Source organism: Vombatus ursinus, unplaced genomic scaffold, assembly GCF_900497805.2.
Source record: "Vombatus ursinus unplaced genomic scaffold, bare-nosed wombat genome assembly UNPS02014946.1, whole genome shotgun sequence".
Lineage (NCBI taxonomy): Eukaryota > Metazoa > Chordata > Mammalia > Diprotodontia > Vombatidae > Vombatus > Vombatus ursinus.
In genome coordinates, this window is record NW_020954724.1 from 2,184,119 (window position 1) to 2,207,941 (window position 23,823).

The following is a 23,823-nucleotide window of genomic DNA, read 5'->3' on the forward strand; positions in this document are numbered from 1 at the left end:
AAGAGAGCCTATTTGTACAAGATATTTATAACAGTTCTGTTTGTGGTAGCAAAGAATCAAAAATTGAGGGGTGCCAATCAATCAGGAAATGGTTGAACAAATTATCACATATGAATGTAATGGAAATACTATTGTGCTATAAGAAATGATGAAAGAGTGGTTTCAGAGACATCTGGGAATACTTGTATGAACTGATACAGAAAGAAGTTGAACCAAGAGCATTACTTATAGAACAAAAACAATATCGTACAGACAAGCAACTTTGAAAGGCTTGGGAACTTTGATCAATACAATGACCAACCCCTAATTTCATAGGATTAAACAGGATACCTACCTCCTGAGAGGTGAGATTGAGATTTTTTGGGGGGGGGGGATATGGCCAATGGGGGAATGTTCTGCATGACTAAGTTTGTAACAAAAATACTGTTTTTCATGCTTTCTCATGTGTGGTGGAGAGGTATGGAGGGAAAGGAAGATTTCATTTGAAAAAATAAAGTAAAATTACTATCAATCTTATCTCCACTATTAAGAAAACAAAGTTGTTCTGCTAGTCTTGCTTTTATTCATTTATTAATGCATCTGACTAATATTTACTGAAAAGCTACTATGTGTTCAACATTGAGGGAGACACTATGGGATGATGTAAAACAATTATTCTCCCAGTTCTCCAAGCTCAAAACCTTAAAGTCATCTTCAATTCCTTATTCTCATCAAAGTACCAACTTACATTTAAGTAGCACTTAAAGGTCTGCAAAGTAAGTTACATACACGATCTCATCTGATCCTCTTGATAAGCCTGTGAAGTACATATTATTATCACCCCCATTTTACAAATAACTCTACAGAAACTCAAAAAGGTTAGGTGACGTTCCTATGGTCACACAGCTAGTTAAGTGTCAGAACTGTGATGAAGATCCAGCCTTTTGACTTCAAGTGTGGTGCGATGCCACCTCAGTCAAGTTCCTGTCAAATGTTTCTGAAGCTGATTTTTCTTCTATATTGCCATCACCCTTGCTCATCGCTTCACATCTAATTAATGCAATACTCTCCAGGTTAGTCTCCCTGACACATATTCCTAATTTCCCATTCCATCTTGAATACTGCTGCTAAACTCTCAACTCTGGGAAAGACAAGAGAGACGGATGGATTGGACTCTGAGCTGAATACGAGAGCAGGATACCTTCAAGAAACTGCAAAGCTCCATCAAGCTTCCTAGGAAAATAAAGGCACATCTTTTCAATACCAAAATTCTCCTGGTACTGCTTCTGGCTGAAACTATCTCCAAAGAATTAAAACTGAATATCAACAAAGGGAAATAGAGAGGTGAATAATAGGTGTGAGTAGGCAGCAAATATAATCAAGGAGGAATGCCAAAGACATAAGAGACATTATGAGGGAATTATCTGATAAGAGGAGAAGATGGGTTAGTCACATAGTAACAGTGAGGAAACACAGATGAACAGCCAATACTCCAGTCTACTTTTCCTATTGTCAGGAGAAAGCAAAGGCAGCTTCGAGTAGACCCACTTTGGAAAATTTATGGGAGAACATGGACAGGAGTTGACAGGATGAGCCAGCATGGATGCATTTTTATCTTCATTGTAGGAGTGCACATCTAAATTGATAAACTCAAAAATCTATTTGAATATTTAAATATGTCTGGAGAAGCTAGGTGGTGCAATGGATAGAGCACAGGCCCTGGAGTCAGGAAGACCCAAGTTCAAATCCAGCCTCAGACACATAACACTTACTAGCTGGGTGACCCTGGGCAAATCATTTAACCCCAACTGCCTCACCAAAAAGAAAAAAAAATATGTATTTAAGTATGTCACTCCTCTCTAAAACAAACAAACAAACAAACAAACAAACAAACAAAAAAAACTGAGCATCAGATTGAGAAAAAACTTTTCATCCTGGTATTTGGAGCCCTCCATAATACAGTCCCCTCCAAACCACCCCCCCTCCAGCTATCCAAACTCCATTTATCATCAGCCCTTTCAATAGGAAATTATACTAATACAGTAGTATAGGATAAGCATAACATGATTGGTATAGCTATTAAGTGCTAAGGAAGCTGAGCAGGGTTCATCGGAGGTTCGAAAAAAAAAAGAGGGATATGAATTAGAGCAGCTAGGTGGTACAGTGGATAGAGTGCTAGGCCTGGAGTCAAGAAAACTCATCCTCCTGAGTTCAAATCTAGCCTCTGATACTTACTGGCTGTGTGACCCTAGGCAAGTCACTTAATCCTGTTTGCCTCAGTTTCCTCATCTGTTAAACGAGCTGGAGAAGGAAATAGCAAACTACTAGTATCTTTGCCAAGAAAACTCCAGTCGGGGTCACAAAGTCTGACACACTGAAAATCGACTGAACAACAGGGATATGAGCTAGGTCTCTATAGACAGATCCAAACTTTCATTTCTAAAGAAGAAAAAAAAAAACTTGATTTGGATTTAAAGGGTCTAAGGATTCCCTAACACTTTTATTGGGAGGTTTTTAATGAAAACCAATGTTTGTTTATCGGTCTCAAAATCCTCACCCTCAGAGGCAATGATTATCAATCACTTCCAATTCTTTGGCAGTCAAGTAAGAAAGCATGGGAGACAGCTGTTTTTGAAGACTGATTTTCAGGTTACTTTAGCCCACATGTTGAAAAATACAGAAAGGACAACAATATCACATTTAAAACATTCCTGATTTTAGATAATGCTCTAGGCTATCCAACTATACTTGGTTCATTTTGTGAAAACACAAGATTATGAATCCTTAGAGATATGGATAAAGCTCTCTGAACTACCAGCATATGTATGAAGATGCAAAGAAAAGATAGTGCAATCTATACTACTAAAATATTGTAAATAGCAATAATGATCTTTTCATCATATCATCAATGTAGACTTCTCTTTAGGTGCACTGTTCAGAATTTTAAAAATTTTGCTTTTTTAATTACTCTTACTTTGTAATAAAATAAATAAAAAATACATTTTTCTTATCCTTTGCTATTATATTATATTAATTAAAAAAACCCTTATTTTTAAAAACTGTTCACTGCATATTTCCATTGGACTGGAATCAACTACCACCTTTTACATAAAATTTTACCTTCCAAAAATGGGAATTGGAATATCGAAGGATTCATTATTTGAACTAATTAGGACTTAACTGTACAGAGAAAATGGAAGTTACTCTGAGAAGGGAAGGCATTAGTAGCTGGGAGGACCAAGAAAGGTTTCCTGGAATAGGTGGAATCTGAAATAGGTCTTGAAACGAAACTAAGAGACCAACATCTCGGGGCAGAACACTCCAGACCTGAGATATAGCCAGTACAAAAGACTCAAGAAAAGAAGTGGGGTGTAAAAAGCATTTGTAGAACTTAATAGTTAGCAATATTTTTACTTTCAACATTAGCTTATTTATGTGTGTGTATCCAGAAATTACTGATCAGAAATATTCAATGTGAAAAGAGTATTCAAAAATAGAAAAAAATTAGGGGAGCCAATAAAACAGATTCCTTTGTAGTCTAGCTCATAGCAGCATTTTATACAAAGGTATTTTATACTGGAAAAAAGAAAAAAGAAAAAACTTTGAAATCCTGTGAGTTGTCACAATTTGGTCAAGGGTTAATTAACTTGAGTCCACAACTTTTCTCTCACCAGAATTTAGAAGTTCTTCAACCAGTGAAACATCTCCTGAAGTCAAAGCCTTCTTAAAGGTTTCATCTTTTTCTTCAGTCACTAATGATCCTTTCATTGTCTAAAGAAGCAGAAAAAGAATCATAGATTTTAAAAGATGGTAAAGACCCTCAGCAATCATTTAGTCCAATCACTACCAAAAAAGTATATAAAACATGCTTCTTACTCATCTTGCTATTGCGTTCGGCATTAAGCCACAACACTAAGCATGCCCTTTAGTTTGATACTTTTTAAAAAAAACAAACAGGCAATCACTTTTTTATCATGATCTTTTATGACAAAAATATCACAAATGATATGTTTATCAGACATTTTTGTTAATCACCTGAGCCATCTTCAAACATAATGGTCAAGATGAAAATAGGGCAAAATTAAATACAACTATTAAAACAGAGCTTGGGGTAGCTAGGTGGCGCAATGGATAGAGCACCTGCCCTGAAATCAGGAGGACCGGAGTTCAAATCCATCCTCTGACCAAACACTTGACACTTACTAGCTGTGTTACCCTGAGCAAGTCACTTAACCTCAACTGCCTAAAAACAAAACAAAACAAAACAAAACAACAAAAAAAGAGCTAAATCTTGGTATATATGGAACTTAGGGGGGAAGGAGAGGATAGTACTTGTTCCAATGTCCATCAACAATAAAATCTTGGTTGGGGGTGGGGATTTCCTGAAGCAGGTAGCCGAGGTCACATTTTATCGAAAACAAGCACTGGAACACAAAGTGAGGTCCCCAGTGTCTCCAGTGTGTCAAGACCTCGGGTTCACGATGGGCTTAGATCTGGGCCTGGACTCATCCTCAGCCTGAGGGTGGGGGTGGGGCCGGCGACTGCAGGGACAAAACCACGGCCTTTCCCTCTACCTGAGGCGCACGATCCATGTACCCGATATCCCAATAGTCCTCTTCGCTGTCACTGCTCTCGCCTCCACCTGCCACGACCTGGCAACCCAGAGAGCCCACCATCTTTGGCCTAGCCCGCGGGACTTCCAAGGCCCGACCCTACAGGTTGCCTCTCCCACCTCTCACGCCCAGCGCAACCCTGAGCCCCCGCACCTGCGCAGTAGAGGGGCGCGTGGGAAGGCAAAGGAGGACGGCGACGACTGCACGTGCGTGCGCGCTTTTTACGTCCCCACCCCCACCCCACGCTCAGCGTGCTTCCTTGCAAAGATCGAGGCACACGTGGTGCATCGCGGGCTCGTATTGTTGCGTTGGAGGGGAGGGGTTGGTTGTCTTGCCTAGTGACTGTTTGCCTTTCTCATCCAGGAACCCTAGGTTGGCCAAATTCTACAAGGGACTTTGAGCCATTCCCTAGCCAAGCCTGCTTATTTTGCTGAGCAGTGAAATGACTGGCACAAAGTCCCAGTGGTATTAAATTTGAACCATTATGTTCTTGACTACAAAGTTGGGCGTTCTTTCCACAACTGAATTGTAAATTGTTCTGTTTAATTTAGTAATGATATCTAATATGTATATGGTGCTTACTATGTGTAAGGCACTATGCTAAGCACTTTACAATTATCTCACAAGAACCCTGGGAGGTAGGTTCTATAATTGTTCTCATTTTATAGATGAGGAAACTAAGGCAAACAAAGGTTAAGTGACTTGCCCAGGATCACACCTCCGGGAAGTCTGCCACAGTATTTGAACTCACATCTTTCAGACTCCCAGAGTCTGTTCCATCCGCTGCACCAACTAGAATGAATGAATGTACGAATTTGTTTATTAATGCATTTAGCAGTGGAAAGCATTGTGCCTAGAATTGGAAATACAAATAGAAAAGCAAGATTCTAGTTCCTGCCACATTCTAGAAAGGCGAGACAACAGCTGATTCTCTTTAGAGCGAGGTTCCAATTAGTTGAATAGTGAAATGGCGGCATTTCTTGCTTATTTGCCTCACGCTAGAATCAACATATTTTCCATAATTATAACTTCAAATAGTATATTTCACTGTGCATCAGTTCATATGAGGCTTTCAAAGTTTCAGTGGAGGTCTACATGCAAAGGCTTTCAGCCATTTATCTGGTATTTTGTAGTGTGGAATTTATTTTTAGGTATAGGTTGATCTAGAAGACCATTGTACTTTGACATTCTGTGATGCTGTTAACTTCATGTTGGAATAAGAAAAGGCCTATAAATTGTATAGTGGTTACAACCTCTCTTGGATGAGCCCTCTGGTCAGCCTTCCTGTCCTGAAAGGGGCTCAAGAAATTCCTAGATTTAAAGCATTCCTTGGTTCAGTCTTCCAGACTAATCTCCTTAGCATCCTTCACATCCCTGGTGACAATCCCATGGATTGTTATCCTCATGTAATATATTGAGAACTTAAAAATAACGTGGATGAAAGAAACTGTCGATGGACAAGATTGGGTCACTACCTGCTAAAGTGCTCATTCTCTATAGATACTTTAAATGTTTTTTTCGTTTAACAGAAATCTAGTTTGATACACTTTTTTGATACAGGCATGCTGTTTTGATTTTAAAAATAGAAATTAATGTTATTCAATATATTGGAACTGAGATGTGTTGTCTTTTGCTTTGTCTTAATTTATACTGCTGGGTATGTAGTTCTTTTGTTTTTTCAGGGAATAAGGGGAGAAGGGCAACTTAATGATAATTTGATTGTAGTGATGGGAATGAAGCTAGGGAAATGAGCTCGGATAACATCTTCCTGAAGCTATTTGTGCTCCAGAGACCTCTCCAAATAGATTTATTGATGTTACAACTGAAAGAAGCCTTTCTCTGTATGAATAAATGAAAAAGCTAAGTTATTAGGCACAAATCAATCAACAAGTATTTATTAAGCACTTAATGTGTGAAGGGCACTTTGCTAGTTTCTGAAGATACAAACACAAACATGAAGCAGTCTGTCCCTGCCTTCAATGAGTTTACAATCTATGGATGGAGACATGAACATAAATAAGCATATATGAAATCTGTACAAAATAAATACAAGGTAAATTTATGGAGGAAAGGCTGGGGATGAGGGTGATCAGGAAAGGCATGATATTTGAGCAGCTTTCAAGGCAAAAAATAAAAAGATTTTTAGAGTTAGAATTGAGGTGGGAGTACATGTGACATAGCCAGTGCAGAGACTCAGAGAAGGAATACAGAGACTTACATTTATTAGGAACAGCAATAAGAACAGATTCACTAGGCTGCAGAGTGTGGGAAGGGGTGTCATGTGTAATAAGGCTGGGAAGGTGGGTTGGGTGCCATGTTGTGAAGGACTTTAAAAGTCTAACAGAGAAGCTTTGACCCTAGAAGCAATAAGGTGCCATTGGAGTTTATTAAATGGGGAAGTTACATGGCTAGAACTAAACATTAAGTAAAACTCTTTGGTAGGTTGTGTGGAAAGACTTAAGGCCAGGAGGCCATTTAGGAGACTGTGCTAAACACTATGCTGAGTGAGAATTTATATTCTATACACTATGCTGAGTGTATATTGTATAACAATATACAAATAATATAATATAATATAACAATACAAAAAAATTTAAGAAGTTTACATTCTCTTAGGATGAGATAATAAAGTAAGGAGGAATGGTAGGTGGAGCCCTAGAGGAGTTAATTGACATGCGATTACCAGTACTGAACATAGTACTGTTTTGAGGAAGAGATGGAAAGTAGGGACAGTCTTATGATATTGGGGCTGATGGCAAGATGGCTAGATATGACCTTGGACATGTTGCTTAAATGTCCTGTAACAATTTTCTCGTCTGTAAAATAAGAGAGTTAGGTGAGATGGCCTTAGAGGTCCCTTCCAGCCCCAAATCTATGATTCTATGAATATGAAAAATGCCTAAGGTGGGCTTATATAGTGGACCATGTGAGTTTGTGCTCACTGACCAGGGCAGTACAAGCCCCAGGGCAGGAATTCCAAAGCTGAATGGTTATAGTTTTGATCTAGTGAAACACTCTTCCTTCTTCTCCCTTGAATTTAGTGACAGTACATTTTCCTAGTTTCACACCTATTTCTTCCTGACTTGTCATCTTAATACCTTACTGCAAGTGTTTCCCAAGGTTCTGTCTTTGACTTTCTTCTCATCTTTTCATAGCAATATCATTCACTACGGTGTAACTCAAAAATCTCTAGCCCCCAACCTCTCTCCTGAGTTCTAGAACTGCATCTCCAACTGTCTTCAACCTTACTCTCTACCCAGATGTCCCACCAGCACTTCATTATCATTATATCCAAAATTTAGCTCCCCACCTCCTGCAAAAAAAAAAAAAATTGTCCTGTCGTTTGACATCACTAATTCTGTCAGTACCACAGCTGTTCAACTAATGTTCCATGTTCATCAATAATCTCTTAACTGATGAGTCTGGTGACCACTCAAACCTCATCCCTCTGGACTCCCATGTGGCATTTGCCACTGTTGACCACACTTCTCTCCCAGATACTCTCACTTCTCTGGGTTTTGTTTTTTGGGGGATTTTGGTGATGCTGTTCTCCATTGAACTTCCTTCTCCCCATCTGACTACTCAGTCTTAGGGCTCCTCTGACAGACCATCTTTAATATCACACTCCCTTACTTTGGGTATACCTCAAGGATCTATCTCAGGCCTTCTCTTCCTATACTGTCTTGATAGACTCACCAGCTTACATGTTTTGTTGTTATCGCTATGCTGATGATTCCCATTCTACATATCTAGTCCTCATCTCTCTCCTGGCTGTGGCCAGACATCACCTATTGGATGTTTCAAATTGGATGTTATGTAAACATTTAAAATTCAACATGTTCAAAACAGAATTGATGTTTCTCTAAAGTCTCTCTCTCTTCTGAGCTTCCCAGTTTCTGCCAAAGGCACCAGCATACTTCTAGTCACCCAGGTCTACAACTTCTGCTTTTTCAATTTCAAATGTTCACTTACCCACCCCCCCCCATATCCAATCAATTGCTAAATTTTTGACTTTTCTTCTCTGTTATCTCTCCCATTCTGTTCCCTCCTGTCCACTCATGTAGCCACCAACCTAGTTCCCCTAAGAACTCATCACCTCTTTCCTAGACTAGCACAATAGCCCTCTAATTGCTTTTCCAATCTTGTTTCTCCCTGCCCCATTCCATCCTCCATACAACTGCCAAAGTGATTTTCCTAAAGTACAAATCTGACCAAATCAGTCCTCTACTCAATAAGCTCCAGAGGCTCCCTATTATCTCTAGGGTTTGGCATTTAAAAATCTTCACATCCAGACTCCAACCTACCCTTCCAGCTTTATTTTACATTAGTCCCATTCATGTACCCTACTGGCCAGACAAACTACCCTTACTCTTCCTTATACAGGGCACTTCATTTCTCCTTTACATTGGCTATCCCTGAGGTCTGGAACGTACTTCCACCTCACATCTGACCTTTATAATCCCTTGTTTCTTTCACACGTCTGCTCTAGCACTACCTCCTATATGAAACCTTTCTTGACTTGCCACTAGCTAGTGCCTTTTCTCCCAAGATTACCTTGTATCTATTTTGTTTGTATGTTTTATGTATATGTATGTGTACATGTTGTCTTTACTTCTTTCCCCAGCGCCTAGCGCAGAAATTGAGATTAACTTTGATACTTTCTTCTCTTCTCTCTCACCTCATATCCAATCAGTTGCCAAATCCAGTTCCCTCCATCTCATCCATATCTTTCCCATTTGTTCCCTCTTCTCTATCCCTACTGTTACCACCAGAAGACGTCCTCATTACAACCTAACTGGAATTTTATAATATCCTCCTTTATTAGGATCTTCCTTCCACTTATTCTCCCGTCCAAATCATATTTTACTAGATTCAGGCTTTTTTAATGCATGTATGTGGTTACTCATTCCTCCGTGGCTGAAAAGGCTTTAGCATTTCCCCATTGACAACCAAAGTCAGTCTTTTTTGTATTGAAGCTCTTTCTCACTTTGGTACTACCCTAACTTTCTAGCCTTTTCTGCTATTATATTCTCCTCTACAAACTCTGTCTTAAAACCAAACGGTGCTACTGACCACCCCCTAGTCGTGCTGCAGTGTATCCCAGCTTTGTGACTATGACTGTCATAACCTTCTGGGCTGCTGAATTACTAAACATCCTTTAAAGATCTTCTGAAATATCACTTTACCCTTACCCTCCCCTCCTCCTCCCCACCCCCATTCATTACTTTATCCCAGTTAAAGGGTTAATGCCCTTTGTTCTTTGGGCCTCGTGTTGCGCTTCATTTGTACCTCTCAGGCACTTGTTGATTTATGATTTATTATGTTAATCTTTGCAAATATCCCACATAGGATCATAGATTTGAAACTGGAAGGGACCTTAGCAGCTACCAAGCCCAACCCCCTCATTATACAGATGAGGAAACTGCAGCATAGTTTAGGTGACTCACCCAGTGACACCCAATATATATATAATATATAATAATGTAGTAAGTGAATAAGATAGGTTTTGAACTCAGATCTTCTTGAATCCAAGTTCATCCGCCCTCCCTAGATTGTAAGCTCCACGAGGATAGGACCACAATATTTGAACTTTTATTTCACCCAGTATCTAGCAAAGCACATTCTACATGGTGTTAGAATCCTTGTTTTACAGATACGGAAATTGAGACTCTGAAACATCACATATTTGCCAAGGTCACATAGCTAGTAACTATCTGAGTTAAGGTTCAAACCCAAGTCTCTTAGTTCAGACCTCATTGGAGTTAGTGATTCCCTGCAGCCCCAGCAGTAGATGATTGTCCTGTATGCCACATCCGTCTTCCACTCAGCTGTCTTCTAACCCTCCCCCATTCAGTAAACTCCAGGCAACAGAAGCTCCTATTCAGTGGCCCTGTTACCTCCAGGATCAAATATAAAAATCTTCTGTTTGGCTTTTAATGCCCTTCATAATCTGGCTTCTTCCTACCTTTCCAGTCTTCTTATACCTTACTTCCCTCCACGTATTCTAAGATCTAGTGATAACTGGCCTGCTTGCTGTACCTTCCATCTCCTGACTGAATGTTCACTGGCTCTGTCCCATGCCCGGAATGCTCTCATCTCTCATCTCTGCCTCATCTAAAACTCTTCTGCAAGAAACCTTTCCTGGTCCCCATTAATGAGGAATCTTCCCATTGAGATCATCTCCAATTTATGCCGCCTGGGTATATATTTGTGCATAGTTTTAAATGGTGTCTGTCTCATTAGATTGTCACCTTCTGGTAGAGAGAGACTATTTTTGTTTTTCCTCGTAGCTCCAGTGCTTAGCACAGTGTAGGGCACTTAGTAGATGCTTAATAAATGCTTCCGACTATATGCTTCATAAGGTGTCACATGTACATTCTTCTTTATCTGTGCCCCATGGCACCACATTCTCTTTCATATGTTGATAGCTGTCTTAAATCCTCTGTGGTCAGGAGTGACCCAGAATCAGCTGGCATATGGAGATGAGAAGGAAACAAGGAACATTTTTTGAGTTTTTTTCCTTTTCCTTTTTTTTTGAAGTTTTGTTGATGTTTTGGTTTATATTTCACTTTTACAGATTGCTCTCACTTAATGTGAGGTTTTTGTAATAAAGTAAAACAATTAAAAATAATAATATGGTGCCATCATCTGAAAATCCATACAACTTTCCACATCTGTAGCATCCTCCCTCTATTTTTTTAAGTTAACTTTAACCCATTATTAAATCTTCCTCCCACACTCTACACCATTTAAAAAAAAAAGAAAAGAAAAACAAGTTTCTAGTAACAAATTTTCATAATCAAGCAAAACAAATTCTCAATGGCAGTACACAGAAATAGATATATCTCATTTTATACCCTAAATTCTTCACCTCTCAGTAGTGGATGGCATGTGTCATCATAGGTGTTCTGAAACCGTGAATGGGCATTGTATTGATCATAGTTTTTACAGATTTTGAATTGGGTTTTTTTTGTTTTTTATTTTTACAGTGTTGTTATTCTATAAATTGTTCTCCTAGTTCTTCTCATTTCATTCTTCATTAGTTTATTTGTTGTTGTTGAGTGGTTGAGTGGTCCAACTCTGTGAATTTGTAGTTTTCTTGAAACTGGAGTGATTTGCCATTTCCTTCTCCAACTCATTTTACAGATGAAGAAACTGAAGCAAACAAGATTAAGTGAAATGCCCAGGATCACACAGCTAGTAAGTTTCTGAAGCCAAATTTGACCTCATGAAGATAATTCTTCCTGACTCAAGGCCTGGCACTCTATCTACTATGCAACCTAGCTGCCCTTTCATTAATTTATAAAAGTCTTCAAAAATATTCATGCTTATAATATTTATTTTATAATATAAATTGTTCTTATGGTTTTGTTCACTTCATTCTTAATCAGTTCACATAAACCTTTCTATACCTTTTTATTTCTCACAGCATAATAGTACTACATCCTATTGATATACCACAACATAGCCATTCCTCAATTGACAGACATCACTTTAGTTCCAGTTTTTTTGCTACCGCAAAAGAGCTGCTATAAATATTAGCCTGACTACAAATAATCATATCATAGACAAACTACGGAAGCATGGGGGGAAATTACCTATAATATCTATAGTTGGGAGAAAAGTTAATGTCTAAACAAAAAATAGAGAGTATCACAGAAGTTAAATGGGTAATTTTGATTTACATAAAGATTAGAGGTTTTAATGCTAAGATTAGAAGAGAAACAATTAACTGGGGTGCCTTGTTAAATTTCATGTTATGTAAAACTTTACATATATGTCAGAGGTAGGATTTGAACTCAGGTATTCCTGACTGAGGTCAGATCTCCAAGATCACTAAGCCATTCTGTCCATTAAGATATTATTTCTAGTCAAGCAATCACAGTTCAGCCCTGGGAAGTTTGAACATGCACAAATAGCATTTTCTTGCTATGAGGATTATTTGTTGTATAATAGAAAATACATCTTCTTAAATTCTTTACTGATTTTTTAATGGGTTTTGCTAACTACTAGCAAGAGTTCTTAACCTGAGGTCCCTGAATTAAAAAAAAAAATGTTTTGGTAACTATTTCAACAAAATTCATTTCCTTTTTATTCTGTATTTTATTTTTTATATTTGTAATTATTATTCTGAGATGGGAGCCATGCCACATAAAAGGTTAAAGAACCCCTAGACCTAAAGGGCTTATAATCCAGGTCGGTGAAGCTATTACCTGCTGTTGAAATTGTGGATCTTCTGAAATATAGAAGTAATAACATCTTGCATTTGTTTGGCATACCAGAGTTTTCAGTGCATTTTCACATCTATTCTGGTTTTGGTCGTTATAAAATCCTGGAAAGTAGGTGGAGAAAATATGCCTATTCTAGTTTTACTGATGAGGAAACTTAGGAAATATGTTATTCTTCTCCTGGCAGTAGATTTGCCTTTTCACTAAGAGATTTCTATGAAAAGCATAGCCATCTTTCCTGTACCAGAGTAGACCATGATTCATTAAGTGTCAACCACAGGCTTTAGTCATAGCAAGTAAAAGAATAGGTAACCAAGACATGCTGGAATTCCCCATGTCTTCATGGAGTAGGCTGTATAACATACAACCACCCACTCATTGTGTTATAAAGTCCTCATTATTCTATATGGTTCACTGGTGACCTGAGACAATTGAAACAAAGAGGGAACAAGGATGGTTCTGAGAAGAAATAGAATATTGCTCAAATCTAGGCTGTTTACTGTTCCTGGTTTTTGAGAAATCTTGTTTATGATTTGGGTGAGTTGTTATGAGTGATTAGGAAATCAGTTTCATCTTTTCATTCCCTGAATGGTCAGTCAGTCAGTCAACATACATTTATCAAGTGCTTACTAGGTGTCAGGTACCACATGTGCAAAGCACTGGGGCTTCAAAGAAAAGCAAAAATACAGTCCATATCAGACAACAGGTAAATAACTATACATATGTAAGATATGTACAGTGTAAATGGGAGATAATCTCAGAGGGAAGACACTGGGGAAGAGACAGAAAAACATCCTGCAGAAGGTAGAATTTTAGCTGAGTCCTGAGTAGAGCCAAAGAAGCTATGAAACAGGTGAAAAGTTCATGGAGAGTAGTAAAGTGTAAGATGCTTGAAAAGGTAGAAAGGGGCCAGGTTGTAAAGGGCTTTAAGTCCCTAAAAGAGCACTATGTATTTGATCCTGGACCAGGTAAAAGGTAGTAGACAGAGTTTATTGAATGAGCTGGTAACATGGTTATACTTGAATTTTAGGAAAATCACTTTGGCAGTTGAGTGGAAGATAGATTGGGTTGAAGATAGACTTGAGTCAGGGAGACCAAATAAAAGGGTATTTTAATAGTCATTGCAAGAGGTACTTGGGTGGTCGATTTGTCAGTGGAGATAAGAGTTCAAGACGTGCAAAAGTAGAAATGACAAGATTTGGCAATAGATGTAATATGGGATTGAGTGTGAATGAGGAGCTAAGGATGCTATCAAGGATGCAAGATTAGATAACTTGATCATAGCAATGTATTTAACAGTAATAGAAAAATTGGGAAGAGGAGAGAGTATGAGTGGAAAGATAACAAGTTCTTTTTTGGGGACATGTTGGGTTTGACATTCAATTTGAGATGTTTAAAAGTCAATTGAACTGAAAAAGTCAATAGAACTGAAGCTCAGGAAATCTATCTAGCCCTAAATACCATACAAAATGGTGATGCAGACATCTGCTTACAACTTATTTTAAGTCTAATGATACTAGAAATCTCAAAATTACAGACTTTCATAATTGGAAGGGACCTCAGAGACCATGTAGTTCAACCCATGCCTGAGCAAATATCCCCTCTGCAACATATATGACAGGTTGATTCATGAATCAACCAGTGAATATATCCATTGATAAAAAAGCTACTACTTCCTAAGGTATGGGAAAAAATAAACACTTTAAGTATATATAAAGTATAAGGATTTGTATAACTCCTACTACATGCCAGGCACTATAATGAACACTTTCCAAGTATTATCTCATTTGATCCTCACAACAACAATGCATAGTAGTTTCTATTATTATCCTCATTTTACAGTTGAGGAAATATATTAACCAGTTCAATCATTTTGCAGTTGAGGAAGACAGATATTAAGTGACTTGCCCAGGGTCACACAGCTAGAAGTGTCTGAGGCCAGATTTGAAATCAGGTCTTCCTCCAGAAACATGATTGGACATTGCATTAAGTCTTTCAAAATTGCTTTTCTTTACAATATTGTTGCTTCTTTCTGGATGTTGCATCCTACCAGGCTGTCGGATCCCTCAGGTCCCAGAAACCTCTTCATCCTGGAAGATCACTTCAACCCTGGAGCTCACACCTTAGAAGTATCCTTTGTCCCTGGGGTCCATCCTTCTGATTGAAGGGTGGAGGGCTTCACCTAGAAACTTTATTTAAGGGGGTGCCAAGGCCAATCATTTCTTCATTTCCCACCAGGCCATACTCCTCTGAGCTTCTCCATTATGCCCCTTTAGCAAGAACCTTCTCCCCATACCCTTTTCAGCTAGCTTTTATAAATTGTCTTCCCCATTAGAATGTAAGCTCCTTGAGGGCAGGGACAGTCTTTCTTTTTGGCTTGTTTGTATTCTTATCACTTAACTCAGCGCCTGATACATAGTAAACTTTTAATAAATGCTTGTTGACTGACTGACTGGATCTTCAGGTCTCTCTCTGGAATCTCAGAACAGTTTTAGGCTTCTCCAGAATCTCTAGGCCTGGGCTATCATTTAACACCATGCATCCCTGACCACTGTGACTTTCTAGGGCTTCATCCTAAGATTTTCATAGAGGAGTGCTCTACTTTTCCTGCCTCTGGACATAGAACCTTTCAGACTACATGTATCTGCCTCTGGTTATACTGAAAGTTGCTGGTGGTGTTTCTACTGGAGGTTTGTACCATCCTGTTGTCTTTGGGCTTCTGATTGATATTTTACATAGATTTGGAGTGGAAGAAGTCACTTAATATAGTTACTGTTTTTGTAAATAGTATTTTATTTTTTGTAATTACGTGTAAAGATAATTTTCAACATCCATTATTTTTTTGCTAGGCAATCAGGGTTAAGTGACTTGCCCAGGGTCACACAGCTAGTAAGTGTTGTGTGTTATGTGTCTGAGACCGGATTTGAACTCGGGTCCTCCTGACTCCAAGGCTGGAGCTCTATCCACTGCACCACCTAGCTGCCCCTCAACATCCATTTTTTATAAGATTTTGAGTTCCAAAATTTTTCTCCCTCTGTTTCTCCCATCCCCTCTCCCCAAGATGGCAAGCAATCTGATATAGGTTATATATGCGCAACCATGTAAACATATTTCCACATCAGTCATGTTGTAAAAGAAGAAACTGAACAAAAGAGAAAAGCCACCAAAAAAACCCCCAAAAAACAAAAACAAAAAACCGAAAAGAGTGAAAATAATATGCTTTGATCTGCTTTCAAACTCCATAGTTCTTTCTCTTGGTATGAGCATGAGTCTTTTGGAATTGTCTTGGATCATTGTACTGCTGAGAAGAGTGAAGTCAATCATAGCTGATCATTGCCCAATGTTGCTGTTGCTAATGTTCTCCTGGTTGTGCTCACTTCACTCAGAGTCGGTTCACGTAAGTCTTTCCAGGTTTTTCTGAAATCTACTTGCTCATCATTTCTTATAGCACAGTAGTATTCTATTACATTTGTGTAACACAACTTGTCTCCAGTTATTTTAACTCGAATTTCTCTTTCTATTTTTTGCTGCTGAGCTTTGTTTGTAATATATAGACATGCTGATGATTCATATGGGTTTATTTTATATCCTGCAACTTTGGTAAAATTGTTAATTATTTCAAATAGTTTTTAGTTGATTTTCTAGGATTCTCTAAGTATATCATCATATCATCTGCAAAGAGTGATAGTTTTGTTTCCTTATTGTCTATTCTAATTCATTCAATTTCTTTTTCTTCTCTTATAGCTAAAGCTAACATTTCTAGTACAATACTGAATAATAGTGGTGATAATGGGCATCCTTGTTTCACCCTGATCTTATTGAGAAGGCCTCCACCTTGTCCCCATTACAGATAATGCTTGCTGATGGTTTTAGATAGATACTGCATACCATTTTAAGGAAAGCTCCATTTATTCCTATGTTCTCTAGTGTTTTTAATAGGAATGGGTACTGTGTTTTGTCAAAAGCTTTTTCTGCATCTATTGAGATAATTATGTTATTTCTGTTGGGTTTTTTTTATTGATATGGTCAATTATGCCAATAGTTTTCCTAATATTGAACCAGCTCTGTATTCCTGGTATAAATCCCACACAGTCGTAGTATATCATACTCATGATGAATTGTTGTAATCTCTTTGCTAACATTTTACCTAATTTTTTTGCATTAGTGTTCATTAAGGAAGTTGGTCTATAATTTTTTTCTCTGTTTTGATTCTTCCTGTTTTAGGTATCAGCAGCATATTTGTGTCATAAAAGGAATTTGGTCTTCACCTATTTTTCCAAATAATTTATATAGTATTAGAATTAGTTGTTCTTTGGTAGAATTCACTCGTAAATGGATTTGGCTCTGGATATTTTTTCTTAGGGAATTCATGGATGGCTTGTTCAATTTCTTTTTCTGAAATGGGGTTATTTAAGTATTTTATTTTCTCTTCTGTTTACCTGGGCAATTTATATTTTTGTAAATATTCATCTGTTTCATTTAGATTGTCAGATTTGTTGGCATACAGTTGGACAAAATAGCTCCTAATTATTATTTTAATTTCTGGTGGTGAATTCACTCTTTTCATTTTTGATACTAATAGTTTGGTTTTCTTATTTTTTTAATCAAATTAACAAAGGTGTATCTATTTTTTCATAAAACCAACTCTTAGTTTTATTTATTAGTTCAATAGTTTTCTTAATTTCAATTTTATTAATCCCTACTTAATTTTCAGAATTTCTAATTTGGTATTTAATTGGGGATTTTAAATTTGTTCCTTTTCTAGCTTTTTTATTATATACCCAATTCACTGATCTTCTCTTTCTCTATTTTATTCATGTAAGCATTTAGAGATATAAAAATTTCCCTAAGAACTGCTTTGGTTGCATTTCATAAATTTTGGTTTGTTGTCTCATCGTTGTCATTCTCTTTGATTTAATAATTGATTGTTTCTATGATTTTTTGTTTGACCCCCTCACTCATTTTTAGGATTAGATTATTTAGTTTCCAATTAATTTTTGATCTATCTTTCCATGGCTCTTTATTACATGTAATTTTTATTGCATCATGATCTGAAAAAAGATGCATTTAACATTTCTGCCTTTCTGCATTGGATTGTGAGGTTTTATACCCTACCACATAGTCAGTTTTTGGGTAGGTATTATGTACCACTGAGAAAAAGGTATATTCCTTTCCATCCTCATTCAGTTTTCTCCAGAGGTCTATCATATCTAACTTTTGTAAAATTCTAGTTACCTCCTTAACTTCTTTCTTGTTTTTTTTGTGGTTAGATTTGTCTGGTTCTGAGAGAGAGAGACTGAAGCCCCCCACTAGTATAGTTTTCCTTTCTATCTCTTCCTGTAACTCACTTAACTTCTCTAAGAATCTGGATGCTATGTCACTTGGTGCATATATGTTTAGTATTGATATTACTTCATTGTCTATGGTACCTTTTTTAGCAAGATATAGTTTTCTTCCTTGTCTCTTTTGTTTAGATCTATTTTTTTGCTTTTGCTTTGTCTGAGATCAGGATTGGTACCCATTTTTTTTTTTACTTCAGTTGAAGCATAATATATTCTGCTCCAGCCTTTTACCTTTATTCTGTGTGTGTCTGCTTCAAATGTGGTTTGTTTTTTTGTTAACAACATACTATAAGATTCTGTTTTTTAATGCATTCTTCTGTCCACTTCTGTTTTATGGAAGAGTTCATCACATTTACAGTTGTGATTACTAAATGTATATTCCCCTCCATCCTATTTTCCCCATTTATACTTTTTTCTCTCTCTCCTTTCACCCTGTCCCTCTTCACCAGTGTTTTCCTTCTGACCACCACCTCCCTCAATATGTCCTCCCTTCTATCAGCCTTGTTCCTTTTCTTTTCCCCTCATACTTCCCTATAGGGTAAGATAGATTTCTTTGCTCAACTGAGTATGTATGTTATTCCATTTTTGAGCCAAATCTGATGAGAGTAAGGTTCAAACAATGCTCACCCCCTACTTTTCATCCTTCTACTGTAATACGTCTTTCATGCCTTTTCATATGATATAATTTACCCCATTCTGCCTCCATCTTTGCTCTTTTCCCAATACAATTCCTTTTTTCACCCCTTAATTATTTTTTAGTCATATCACAATCAACTTACACCCACACTCTCCATCTAATTATATTCCTTCTAACTCGCCTAATAGAGAGATACAGTTCTTAAGAGTTACAAGTATCATCTTCCCATGTAGAGATAAAAACAGTTTAACCTTATTGAATATCATGTTTGTTTTTTTTTTCTTTCCTGTTTACTTTTTTATGTTTCTCTTGAGACTTTTATTTGAAGATCAGATTTTCTGTTCAGGTCTGGTCTTTTCTTCAGGAAAGTTTGAAAGTTCTTTATTTCATTAAATACCCATCTTTTCTCCTAAAGGATAATGCTCAATTTTACTGGGTAGTTGATTCTTGGTTGTAATCCAACTCCTTTGTCTTCCAGAAAACCATATTCCAAGCCCTCTGATCCCTTAATGTAGAAGCTATTAAGTCCGGTGTAATCTTGATTGTAGCTCTTTGATATTTGGATTGTTTCTTTCTGGTTGCTTGCAGTATTTTCTCCTTGACTTGATAGTTCTGGAATTTGGTTACAATATTCTTTGGAGTTTTCATTTGAGGATCAGTGAATTCTTTCAGTGACTATTTTACCCTCTGATTTTTGGATATCAGGGCAATTTTCCTTGATAATTTCTTGAAAGATGCTGTCTAGGTTCTTTTTCTGGTCATAGCTTCCAGGTAGTTCAGTATTTCTTAAATTCTCTGTCATGGTTCTATTTTCCAATTCAGTTGTTTTTCCAATGAGATATTTCACATTTTCTTCTATTTTTTCATTCTTTTGATTTTGTTTGACTGATTGTTGATTCTCCTAGAGTCATTAACTTCCACTTATCCAATTCTAATTTAAATTAATTATTTTCTTCATTAACTTTTGTACCTCTTTTTCCATTTGGCCAGTTCTATTTTTAAAGGAGTTGTTTTCTTCGGTGGATTTTTTTTCCCATTTGGCCAATTCTGTTTTTTAAGGAATTGTTTTCTTCGGTCGATTTTTGTGCTTCCTTTTCCAAGCTTTTAACTCTTTTTAAAATAATTCCCTTGTATAACTCTCATTTCTTTCCCTAATTTTTCTTCTACCTTCCTTACTTGAATTTTAAAATCCTTTTTGAGCTCTTCCAAGAAGACTTTTTGGGCTTGAGATCAATTAATATTCACCTTTGATGCTTTATATGTAGACATTTTGACATTGTTGTCCTCTTCTGAGTTTGTGTTTTGATCTTCCCTGACACTATAGTAACTTTCTATGGCCAGGATTCTTTTTGTTTTTTGCTCATTTTTAAAGTTGAGTTCTGCTCTTGGGGTACAGGAAGCACTTTCCCAAGCTTCTTGCACTGGGGGTCAAGGATCTGGTCATTTAGGCTTTCTGTGCTGGGACTTTTGGGGCTGGTGGCTTGCCCACTGTGCTAGTGTGGCCTGGCCTAATCTTGCCTGTTGTACCTGAGTTCTGGGGCTGGCATTTTGCCTGCTGTGCTGGGGTTGGAGCCCTTACAGTTGGGCTGCTGTGCTATTGGCCTGATGATCCAGGACTGTGGGACCTCTGTTTCTGGTTTGTGTGCTGTGGCCAAGAGCCATCTGCTATCTTGCCCAGATGCCGCCTCTACTGGGCTGCGCACCCCTTTTACCTAAGTGATACAGACCTTTCTTGAATTCCTTCTAAGTCATCTTGGGCTTGAAAATTGTTTCATTTTGTCTTTTTGTGGATTCTGTTGTTCCAGAATTCTTTTAGATGCTTGATTTAATGTTGTTGTAAAGGGAAACTAAAGAGCTCAGGTAACTTCCTGACTTCTCTCTGCCATCTTGGCTTTGCTTACTGTAGTTTCTTACTGGATTTCTTGATCATTATCCAGCCTAGTATGACTTTCACAGTTCTACTGGAGTAGGTGTATGGGACCTGGATGGTCCACCATCTCTTCGTGAAGCCATTTTGGCTGGAAGTCCCTCGTGATTCATTTTTGTACAGAGGATGTATGATGCTAAATAATAATTTTATTGCTATTAAATAATCATTAAATATGTGTCATAGCTAATTTTTCTAACATTCTATTCAGGATCATGAATTCCCTTAAAAAAATCTTTCTGTTTGATTTGTTGGCATCTGAAAGTACCTTATTGAAGTCACCTATAGTTATCTTATTATTTAGGATTTGTACAATTCAGGTGGCTTTTCATTTTAGTATGTAGATACTAGTATAGTCCAGTTAGATCTCACAGGGAGTGCAAGGGGAATATGTATCTTGAAATAAGACCTTAGATCATGGGATCACAGTGATTTGCAGATAAAAGGAATCTGATAGGTCATTTAATCCAGAGGTGTCAAACACCTGGCCTGGGAGCCAAGTGTGACCTGAACCATATTAAAATGTCATTTGGAAACATTTCATAAAATAAATATAAATAAAATAAAACATAGATAATGTTAATATATGGTTTTCCATGTCAATATGCAGCCTGCAGAGATTCTTATATACAGTCTAGTGACCCCATTTCTATATGAGTTTGATGCAACTGATCTAGACCACCTCCCTATTTTACAGATGAAGAATCTGAATCTTAGAGACATGACCTCACTTTTTCAAGGTCAGATATGCAGTAAGTAGAAAATTCATAGTGCTAGAATGACAAGTGAATCCATATAGATACCAAAGCAATGCTTCCAACCCCTGTCATATTGAGCCTACTCATTGCTCATGCATTCAAAGAGTTCTGTTTGCTCTTGATTGTTCCGTCCATAAAAGGCTCTATCTCCTTTTGTCTACCTCAGTATTTAACAGTAGAGACCCTACCTTCTCCTAGGGTCAATCCAAATTGCTTTAACAAGATAGAGTTGTTGTCCTGTGTTGTGTTTACATATTCAGCTGTTATTTCCCAGACTCAACTCATAATTAGAACCCAAAGATATCATATATTAGTGTCTCCTGTCCATTTGTGTGAGTAAGGTACCATGGGTGTCTTAGATGCTTTTAGTAAATTCTCTATTTAGTTTAAATTTGGCTGTGACAGTGTTTTATGTTCTTTGAGATCCAGAATCATGCTAAGACAAGTTCTATGCCATTTCATGTATGTATATTTAATATTCATTTTTCATTATCTATTCTACTCTCTATCTATTAAGCATAATTCAGTTACCCAATTTGTCTCTCTTGACAGTATCTGTTTTCTTTTGCCATATCTGAAATCATAACTACTATCCCTGCTTTTTTTTATTCAGTTAAAGCATAATAAATTTTACTCCAGTCCCTCATTTTGATTCTGTGAGTATCATGTTTTAAGTACTTTTTATGTAACAGATTATCAGGTTCTGTTGTTTAATAAATTCTGAAATTGTGTTCCATTCTATGGGTGAGTTCAGCCCAGTAGCATTGGAGTTTGCTTTGTGCTCTATCAAACCCTATTATATTACCTTTATTTTAGTTTTTTAAAATCGGTACTGGGTACCTATAGGTGGTTATGCTTGAAATAATCTGATTCCAGCTATTTTCCTTTTCCACAAATCCCCACTATTTCCCTCCCAACACCAATCCAGTTGGCTAAATCTTTACTTTTTAAATTTTTTTAGTAAAGACTTAAGTTTCTGGTTATCTTACCTCAAAACAATCTGATTCTTGTCTTCACTCTCAGTTATGGAAACAACCAGAGATCCAGATCAATTGATTCTGCTTTTACTGATATTTGTTTTTATACTTTTCTCGCTCAGACTAGATAATTATGTGGGGTTTTTTTTGCATGAATGACTTTTCTCCTGCAGTTACTGATTTCAAGAAACATAATTTTGTCATTTCATTCCCTCTACTTCTCTGCTTCTGTGCTTCTCTGAGGTCTTCTTGTATCTCTCACCTCAGTTGGGGCACTTGGAGTTGGTAGGCTAAAATCTTCCATCTGAAGATTCTGCCTTTCCCTAATAAGTTGAAACATTGAGAAGGAGGAAACAACCTCTGTACTCCTGCCCACTAGTGATCACTAGTCAGTCAATCAGTCAACAAGCATTTATTAAGTACCTACTATATGGCAGGCATTGCAAAGCATTGAGGATAAAGATGTAAAACGGTATTTTCACTCAAGTATCTGAATCAAATGGGGGAGACAAGCAAATTACCTACAAACAAGATATACGAAGGAAAAATTAGAGATAATCAATAGAGGGGAGTCACTAACATTAAAGGGGAATAGGAAAGGCAAGTCATATAAATTATGCCTGACTCTGGCCATTTTCCCCCTTCTCTCCCTGCCTCCTCCCCAACCTAGGACTTTGCTCCTAGGATACCTGCTTCTGATAGGTGAACTTTTGCCATATCTTGCCCAGAACCAGGTTCCACACAATTTTCAGGACATCTCTATGCTACGAAACTGAGTATAGTCTTCTCCTCTTCCAGCTTTCCTGATATGTTTTATTTCTCCATTAAAATGCAAGCTCCTTGAAGGTAGGAATTATTGTGCTTGCTTGTATTTGTAGTCCTTGTGCTTAGCATAGTGCCTAACACATATACTTAATAGATACTTTATTTTGTTATCTGTATCTATCTATCTATCTATCTATCTATCTATCTATCTATCTATCTATCTATCTATCTGTCTATCTATCTATCTGCTTTTATCCCCACTTCTTCCCTCCTTTAGAATATGTCTATTGGATCACCCAGGCCCAGAGTTATTCTTATTTTATTTCCTTCATGACCTTTTGACAGAGTCACACTTCTGAGGGATAATAGTTTTGTCTCCTCCTTGCATCAAGTAAAGAGTGAGTTATCACCTGATCTTGTGTGGGGTTTTTTATATTTAACCTTTGTTAAATATATTTTTCTTCAGTTTGCATTTCAAAAACTCTGCTTATCTTTGGCACTGTCAAGAACATCTACAAGAACATTGATTCCTTTTGGAAATCCAGCTTCTTTCCTGTAGGTATATACTTAATTTTGTAATATTACTTAGACTTAGGT

General features: G+C 37.3%; 1 protein-coding gene across 1 annotated transcript in view; it reads right to left on the reverse strand.

Moving 5' to 3' along the window:
* Positions 1 to 4,655, reverse strand: part of ASZ1 (ankyrin repeat, SAM and basic leucine zipper domain containing 1) — a 96,772-nt gene extending 92,117 nt beyond the window's left edge. The window contains exons 1-2 of the mRNA XM_027844995.1: positions 4,554 to 4,655; positions 3,651 to 3,750 (exon numbers count right to left, since the gene is read on the reverse strand). Of these exons, the coding sequence (XP_027700796.1) occupies positions 3,651 to 3,750; positions 4,554 to 4,655 (202 nt within the window). The remainder of the gene's footprint in view (positions 1 to 3,650; positions 3,751 to 4,553) is intronic.
* Between the last annotated feature and the right edge of the window lie 19,168 nt (positions 4,656 to 23,823).